Source organism: Carassius gibelio, chromosome A23 (assembly GCF_023724105.1).
Source record: "Carassius gibelio isolate Cgi1373 ecotype wild population from Czech Republic chromosome A23, carGib1.2-hapl.c, whole genome shotgun sequence".
NCBI classification, from domain to species: Eukaryota; Metazoa; Chordata; class Actinopteri; order Cypriniformes; family Cyprinidae; genus Carassius; species Carassius gibelio.
This window is the reverse complement of record NC_068393.1, coordinates 25,866,513-25,875,152: the sequence shown is the minus strand read 5'-3', so window position 1 is coordinate 25,875,152 and position 8,640 is coordinate 25,866,513. Positions and strand designations below refer to the sequence as shown.

The 8,640-nt window shown below is 35.1% G+C and overlaps 1 protein-coding gene across 1 annotated transcript; it reads left to right on the top strand.

Annotated features, from left to right (window-relative positions):
- The first annotated feature begins 1,514 nt into the window (after window positions 1-1,514).
- LOC127944377 (uncharacterized) lies at window positions 1,515-6,883 on the top strand. Its single transcript, XM_052540261.1, has 5 exons — window positions 1,515-1,709; window positions 4,605-4,907; window positions 5,124-5,275; window positions 5,764-5,819; window positions 5,936-6,883. Exons 1-5 carry the CDS (start codon window positions 1,682-1,684, stop codon window positions 6,003-6,005), a joined length of 609 nt encoding a protein of 202 aa, XP_052396221.1. The 5' UTR covers window positions 1,515-1,681; the 3' UTR covers window positions 6,006-6,883.
- The last annotated feature ends 1,757 nt before the right edge of the window (window positions 6,884-8,640 follow it).

Sequence of the window (8,640 nt, the reverse complement as noted above, 5' to 3'; positions counted from 1 at the left end):
CATTCAACAAAAAAGTGTGTATTGTCAGCTTAAAAATGATTTGTTCAGCCAACATAACTGTTGCATAAAAGTAACAGATTAATAAAACCAATACAGACTTAAATCTCATTGGCTGAGGATTTTGCAGTGTATTATGGGTAATTGTTGTTCTGTCACCCTCTTGCAGAAGTGTAGCACCATTAGATAGGTACCTGAGTAATAACAGATCACAGTTGAGTTAATGAACCTGTTCTAATGTAATTTAGAACAAATCACACAAATAAGTTGTTAGAAATGTAACATTGCATTTCAAACGTGTGTTTGTGGTCTATTTGATGAACCTTAATTAAGTAGAAATGTTGGTGTTGAATTGTATTGGGCGACTGCACTCTAGTTTACTGACTGGGTGTTAAAGTCTTACAAAATCCTTATTGCAGGGGGCGGCGTTTCTGAAGTGGAATCAGTAATTTATCTTTGTCATCAGTAATCACAATTTTCATGTACAATGAACTAAATTATTGTTTGTTGAGATTAGTTAAACAAATTGTGTTGAACCTGGTGACATAATATTTTAAATTAAACCCAACATTTAATTGTTTTTGATGTGGGACACTGAAAGGTCTATGATAAAGGAGAAAATCTATGATAATGATGATAGTAATAATAATGATAATGAAAATCATCTAGTAATTCTCTTGGTTATGGATGAATTGATTGATAATTGAACATCATCAGACAAATAATACAATATGATAGTTTTTATGTTTTTACAGTGGGGATCGAAAGTTTGGGCACCCCTTGCAGAATCTGTGAAAATATGAGTAATTTTCAAAAAATAAGAGAGATCATACTAAATGCATGTTATTTTTTATTTAGTACTGTCCTGAGTAAGATATTGTGCATAAAAGATATTAACATTTAGTCCACAAGACAAAAGAATTGCTGAAATTATTAAAATAACCCCACTCAAAAGTTTGGGAACCCTTGGTTCTTAATACTGTGTTCTGTTACCTGATGATCCTCGACTGTCTTTCTGTTTTGTGATGGTTGTGCATGAGTCCCTTGTTTGTTCTGAACAGTTAAACTGAGCAGCATTCTTCAGAAAAATCTTTAAGCTCCTGCAGATTCTTCAGTTTTCCAGCATCTTTGCATATTTGAACCCTTTCCAGCAGTGACTGTATGATTTTGAGATGCATCTTATCACACTGAGGACATTTGAGGGACTCAAACAAAACTATTTAAAAAGATTCAAACATTCACTGATGCTCCAGAAGGAAACAAGATGCATTAAGCATTGAACACGATGAATATGGCCAAATTTTTCTTATTTTGTTGAAATATAATTGTTTTCCATTTAGTTCTGCCCTTCGTAAGCAAAAGAAGATACTTGTATGTTTCCCGGTACACAAATTAAGTACAATTTACCTTGATCTTCAAATTCCAAAAGTTTTCACCCCCCAGCGTTTTTTTTTCTCTCCTTTTCTGATTTTGCGTTTTTTTTTCTCCACATCCATCCCCCACACTTTTGAAAAGCTTGCTACGCCCCTGAACCTGACAGATTCCATAGATTCCTCAGTTGTTGAGGAAGTTCAGTCCGTGGGGATGGTTAAATGACCGAGTGGCACTCATCAGTTTATGGTAGAATAGTAGATGCACGTTTTCAGCAGAACGCAGACAAGACTAACTTCAGTATTTTCTAGAAATGATATTTTTACTGCTCGTAGTTCAAGGTAAGTGAGTTTGGGGTTAAGTGGGGTTTAAAAAGTTTATATTACTTATCAGTTTGAGTCCGATTGAGACGCAGAAAACATTAGTGAAGGGGATCTTGCAGAATATTCGTGCAAGCACGGCTTTTAATAGTAGGCGTGTTTTTTTGTTTGTTATTGTATCATAGTTTTAGATACGCCGTTATTTGTAAATCCTACTGCTTATGTTAGCTTTTAATATACGGTTCTATCCTGATTAAAGTATTTATATAGTATGCGCATCTGTTTAATGCTCTTATTGCTATGTGAATATAAGTGTATAATTGTAACAGTTCATTGTTGGAGTTGAGATGAATGAGAGAGAGACGCAGTCATGGCCGCGGGAAGTGGGGTGCTGCAGCACCCCCTAGTGACGAGAGGGAGATAAAAAAAATGTAGGCCTATTAAAATATTTTGCACAATTTATAAATTCCTTATGAATATTTTAGAAAATGATTTTGACACACGTAGGCTATTACGTATACATTTTGGATTTTAATTTCATATTTTGAGGCCTAATCAACACAGGTTCGGAAGTTACGTTGTCAACGTCAGGCAGGCAGGTTTGGTCGCCGAGTAACGAGGTTTCCCGCTCGTTCCATGCAGAATACATCCATCTTTATATAATACAGCGCACCTCGACATTTGGACACCTGTAACCAGGGCACCCTGCCTGCATGTAGCTCAGGTAAGAGCATTGTGCTGCCGCGATTGTAACATTTATTTTTTTGGCAACAAGTGTGGGAGCAGCTTTGACTAGCGAAGCAATTGTAAGTAGTACACTATAGTATTTTTGTAAGGTGGTGGGGATGGAGATGGAGAGTATTATTTCGTTCGTGTGTTCTTTGTGTAAGGGTTGTGGAGAACTGTTCAATAAACAAATTGCTTAAATAGTCTGAGATTATTTCCTTGTGGTTTGTGTAAAAAGGTTGGAGATGGAGACAGAAAGCTTTATACTGTGCGTGTGTTTTTTTGCGTAATGGATGTGGAGAACTGTTCAATAAACAAATTGCTTAAATAGTCAGAGATTATTTCCTTGTGGTGTGCGTAAAAAGATTTTGGAGTTAATAGAGTTGCGTGTGACATAAACGTGCAGTGACTCAAGCCAGCTGCCCAAATCGATTGCATTGTTTTAGCATTATTGTGAAGTTTGATTAATATTATATTTTGTTGTTATATTATTTGTTGTATCTAAATAAGTTGCATGTATGTATAGGCTATCTGAAATTGTAATGAAAGTAATTATTTCGTTTTCTTTCGATTATTAAACTATTATTTATGATTCTGCTTCAGATTAATAACGCATTGCGCATATCTGAGAACTGATGTCTATGTGCAGTGGCGATTCTAGGGGGTGGCCTGGCGTCCGAGGAAAAATGTATCTAGCACTAAGTAGCAGCTTAAAGTCGAACTACACTGCACTGGCTACTTTAGTAGCCTGCAAACTAAGTTAAGCATTGAAGGTTAGAATACGGCCGGTGCAGCAGCAGTTCCCCTAGAAATGTCTGTTTCCCTTTACGCAAACATAGTCAAGTCACCTTTATTTATATAGCGCTTTTAACAAAAAGGATTGCGTCAAAGCAACTGAACAAAATTAATTAGGAAAAAAGTGCGTCAATAATGCAAAATGACAGTTAAAGGCAGTTCATCTTTGAATTCAGTGATGTCATCATCTCAGTTCAGTTGCCGAGTACGATCAGAACTAGCGAGCACAAGAAGCGAGACTGCATGTACGGCAAGTCAAATGGTTCAAAATACCGTCCTAAATCCTAAACTTGAAAATAGTTTTAAGAAGAGGGGTTTTACAACTCGAAAATTCCTTTTTTTTCTTCTTTTTTTAAAAATCAGATTTATTACCGATTTCATTGTGATGCTTGAGGCTTTGGCTATTTTGTTTTATACTGTACTTATTCATTTATGCTCATTTATTTTTATTTTTGTATTATATGCCTTGCTGTTGTTGTATTTGTGTATGCACTGAAAGCTTAAAAAAAATTTTGTGTGTGGTGTGTATGCAAAACATACACTAGAATAAGTATACAATGAACCATAAAAGTTGTGTATAAATCAGAACCATATGCACACATGACAACTTTAATTCATAGTGACTCCCCCCCCCCCCCCCACACACCTTTATTCAATAAACTATATATATTAGTTTCTGTCCCCCTCACTTCTGAAAAGATGGCTACGCCCCTGGTTTTTTGTATACTTGATCAAAAGTCCAAGCACAGATGGGTTAACTTGTGATCTTTTACACAGCTCTGGTATTCTGCTGTTTGTAGTCTCTTTTCAGGTGTAAATTCAGCTCAATGTTCTTTTGTATTTTAGGGGCATCTTTCCATTAGCCAGTGTAGTTTTGGTTGGGCCAGATTGCCGTCATTATAATCTTCTGATCTGAGATCCATCTTTATCAAGCTATATATAAAACCGCTTTTCATTCAAGCAAACTGATGTTAACTACACATTCTAGTTAATCAATAACATCATATTCTCGCCCAGCCCTAGTACATTGTTCATAAACTGACTTTTCACACTGTACATTCCTGAACCCTGGGTTAAACTTATTTCCAAATTTGAGATGTGAGTGTCATTGTGTCAGTGTGGTGACAAATCAGTTTCTTACTCAAAATCATGTATCTATTAAGACCCAAAAATGATCCCATTGACTCAAACTACTTTTAGTAGGTACTCTCTTTATTTCTAAGGTGCTTTAGACAATAGATACTATCACAGCAGTTTGACAGAGATTAACAGGAAATCAATTATTGAAATACTTCAGATTCTGCTGTAAAGTAGCTCTGAAAGACAAAAGGTCATTATTTAGCTCAAGTCAGTGCTAATGAAATTAACAGATTTGTTTGTTTATTTGTTTTACAGGGCTGATGTTCATCTTGACTGGTGGTGAGAGGGTCAGCGAGGGAAAGATCTGCTCCAAGAAGATCTTCGAGCGGTCTAAACTGAAAGCGGATGATCATTTGATGGTGGTGAGATGTGGCACAAATGAATTGGTCGCACAGTTCAACTGTATAAACTGGAACTGCAGTGACGACCCAGATACAGAGGGATGGTTCAATCGAACAGGAGATTTGGTCCTGAACCTGCTGAACTGCAGTAGCTTGGATCGGTATAATGCAACCCTCAATCTACAGCCGATTCTACAGAACTTCACTCTTGATGAAGGTGTAGTTTTAGTATTGACTTAATTTTATATTAAGATATATATCATTATCGAAATATAAGATTTTGATCATATCGCCCACCCCTAGCAGATGGTAGCAGTTGATTGGTCAGTTAGGCCTGTCAAGATGGCTGCTTTTTGTTTGTTTTTCCCACTGTCTACATTTATGATAATATAATAGCATAATAATTTAAGTGTCCATTTGTTGTGTGTGACAGAACCAGTATTGTCCTCCACCAAAGCGTCACCACAGACCTCCTCCCCAAAACCTCCTGACTCCTCTGGACACCTGTGGCTGTGGCTGTGTGTTTTACTGATTCTTCCAGTGTTGACTGTGATCGGTTTCCTCTTGTTGAAGAAACACTGGAGGGCAAGTATTGCTTATGTTTATTCTCTTATGGATGGAAATGATCTGGGACTGCATTCACCAACAATTAAATGTTCATTATTCTAGTACTCATATATTTTATTTCTAAGAGTGATTCCCCAAGTGTTAAAAAAACAAATAACTTGGATGAGTTTATGAGTTTTATGAGTTTATTCATAAGTCAGTGTTTGATTATGATGTTCATGTTTGGAGAAAGATGATGAAAGTTAATCCAAGTTTACTGTAAAACTCAAACCAGGAGCAGAATGATTGTCTGTTTATAAACCAGTTTAAGAATAATGTGATGCATCTAAAAATGATAATTAATAAATTATTTGCTTGTTTTGTTGTTTGAAATAATGTTAAAAGGGTCTGGTTTAAATGTACAGTATATGCCTGAAATGTATTAATCAAGCTTTGTCTTCAGCACTTTTATACAGTATCTGATTTGTTTTGCATCTTGTAACTGTGTTTTGTGTGTTGACTGTCAGGATCGTGAAGCATTACCTGATGCTGAAAAAGCTAGAGAAACCCCTGCTGTCTCCAGGTATGAAGCTCCTGAGTTTCTTCGGGTCTTTTATGTGTCACATCAGTTTTTCATAAAACATATTCTACTTTGTCATGTTGGCCCTCACTAAAGTCAGTTTTCTATTTTCTTTACAGCACAGCATCTGCACAAAATAATTGGGGAAAAAATTGCACAGTGTGTAGCTGTCTTCTTCAAGACTTATAGAGAAACCACTGACGATCAGCTCGTGGACATCTGACTTGATTAACTACTGAGTTTGCACTGATGTATTCAGAAAAACATCTGCTGGTCCAGATAGTTCAGTGTTTTTTACTCCATGGTGTCTAATGCTGGCAAATATTTTTACTAAAGGCCTTTATGTCAGTTTGCAAGAAACAATCTCTCCTAAGCAATACTGTAAACTTCAGGGAGCCCACTTATTTGGTACATTTTAATATTTAAATTAACAACAGTGCTCAAACAATGATATTCCGCTGCTGTTTATTTTAAGATCTAATAATCACACTCCAAAAAAAAAAAAGGAAATTTCAACACAAAAAAGTGATTCTCTCATAAAAAATATTTTTTGAAATTGTAAAATTATGTTGCAATAATAAGGTTAGTTCACCCAAAAATGAATATTAGCCCATGAATTATTCCCTCTCAAGGCTTTCTAGGTTTTTATGACTTTCTTCTTTCAGATGAATCCAGTCTGAGTGCATCAGTCCAAAAGAAATCAAAATAAATTTATCAAATAAAGCACATTCATAATAAAAAGTGCCTCCCATGGTTCTGCTTCGCTAAAGTAGGAAAACTTTGCTTCCTTTTGCTTCTGTTAACAAACATTGTTTTTCACGAGACTCTGGCACATGTGCAACGCGGTTACAATGCTTTCGTGGTCAACTGTTAGCGCCAGTCCTAAAAAAAGAAAAAGGGAGATAAGTCTTGCTTTATTTCTGTGTGCATTTTTCTTATTTAAGTGTAATGTGTAATTTATTCAGTGTCTTAGATACATGTGTAGTTGTGATTTCTGTGTTCTTTGGTACTTCTCATCTCACAGCTGTCTAGTAGGTACCATTAATAAAACACTCCACTTTTTGGCTCTTTTTGGCTCATCTCTTCATTCATTTATAATCCAAATACACATTTCTCATACAAACACATGCATAAAAATCAGAATTGGAATAATACTGTTATTATTATTTGTCTTAACTAAACTATTGCAGTTTATAAAGAAACTACTGGGAAAAGTGATGAATAAATAACGACACTAAATTCCTCACATATCCCAAAAAGGTGAATTGATGCATGTTTTTATATGTTAATAATTATCGCTATAATTTGTTGGTATATTTTATGCTGGTATTTATGCTAATAATTTGCTATTTCATTAGCGTAGGGGAGTACTGTTTTATCATATTTGTGTTCCTGTAGCTCAAGTGGTAGAGCATTGCGTTATCACGTTTGGGGGTTCGATTCCCCGGGAACACATGATAGGTAAAAATTGATAGCCTGAATGCACTGTAAGTCGCTTTGGATAAAAGCGTCTGCTAAATGCATAAATTTAATTTAATTTAAATTTAATTCATATTTGTTGAGATAGCATTATAATCAGTTATTCAGATTAATCAAAAAATGATCTACAGTTGAATGAAAAGGCTTTCATCTGATTACTTAAAACTGGCTAACTAATGATGGCTTCTACAGAATTTATTAATCTTAAGTAATGATAATTTCAACATTTAGCCCACTAATTTAGAAATTAACAATTGTATTTTTTACAAACTAACATAAGAAGGAGAAATAAATGCTGTGAAAAGAGGAACAACTTGAAGGGTCAATAGACAGAATGATGAAATAATTATTATTATTTAATTATATTAATATTTTAATATTTAATTATTTATTTCTTTAAAGGTTTGCTCTTTAAACATGGGTTTCCTGAAATAATGAGCTTTTTGTTAACCTCATCATTAACATGTAAAATTAAAATAACTTTAAAATAAAAACATTCAAATTAAAACACTTTTAGATATAAATATTATATTCATTTACCTGCAGGATTTTAGCTCAAATGGGTTCAGCTGACAAGAAAGTTTCATTAGAAATAAAAATCCAAACCTTCAACATATTTCAAACCTTCATGTGAGTTTGCCCCTCTGCAATTCTTCCTTCCTTTCTACTCGCTCCTTTCCACAGTTCCACAGTTGATTTTATCTTCTCTCTTACTCCTACCCTCCCTTTCTTTCCCCTTGTTTTCTCTCCCTCCTCCCATCTGTGTTCTCTCTCTCTCTCTATTCTCTAGTCCTATATCTCTTTACCTCGTGTATACGCGCATGCGCAGATGATACCTGAGTTTAATCGGTGGAAGAACTCTGTAGACCAAGGTTACTGGGTTTAGTTTGTCATTTACTGAATGTTGAGTTGAATTTCACAAAGTCTGCCAATATTATTCCTTATATGTCCAGTATTTGCTGATCACATGCTTACCTCAGCTAACCTGTTGTTTTGGCTTATACTCAACACATGTAATCTATATCCTATTGGTTGAAAGGACTGTACCACCCTTATTGTATCCTATATACACTCAGTGTACGACAGTAAGGATTTGAAGTGAAGGCACTTCAGGAAGACTGAGAAAACTTTTGGTGGTGACGTGAATGGGACCATTCTAACTGTTATTAGTTTAACAAACAGACAGGTAAGAAATAATTCAATTATTTCCTCCCTGTCTATAAGAGAAATAGATGTTGTTCTTGTTTCACTATTTTGACTGAGCCATATTTTGCATTTAATCTCCTCACATATGTGAGAAGAAGAGTGGATATTTTGTGCTGAAAACTTCTATTACCTATTTCTA

Excerpts from the sequence above, each read along its gene's own strand:
- LOC127944377 (XM_052540261.1), top strand. The coding sequence starts at position 1,682 with ATGATATTTTTACTGCTCGTAGTTCAAG. Across the intron at positions 4,908-5,123 it reads GAACTTCACTCTTGATGAAG|AACCAGTATTGTCCTCCACC; the intron begins GTGTAGTTTTAG and ends TGTGTGTGACAG. Across the intron at positions 5,276-5,763 it reads TGTTGAAGAAACACTGGAGG|GATCGTGAAGCATTACCTGA; the intron begins GCAAGTATTGCT and ends GTTGACTGTCAG.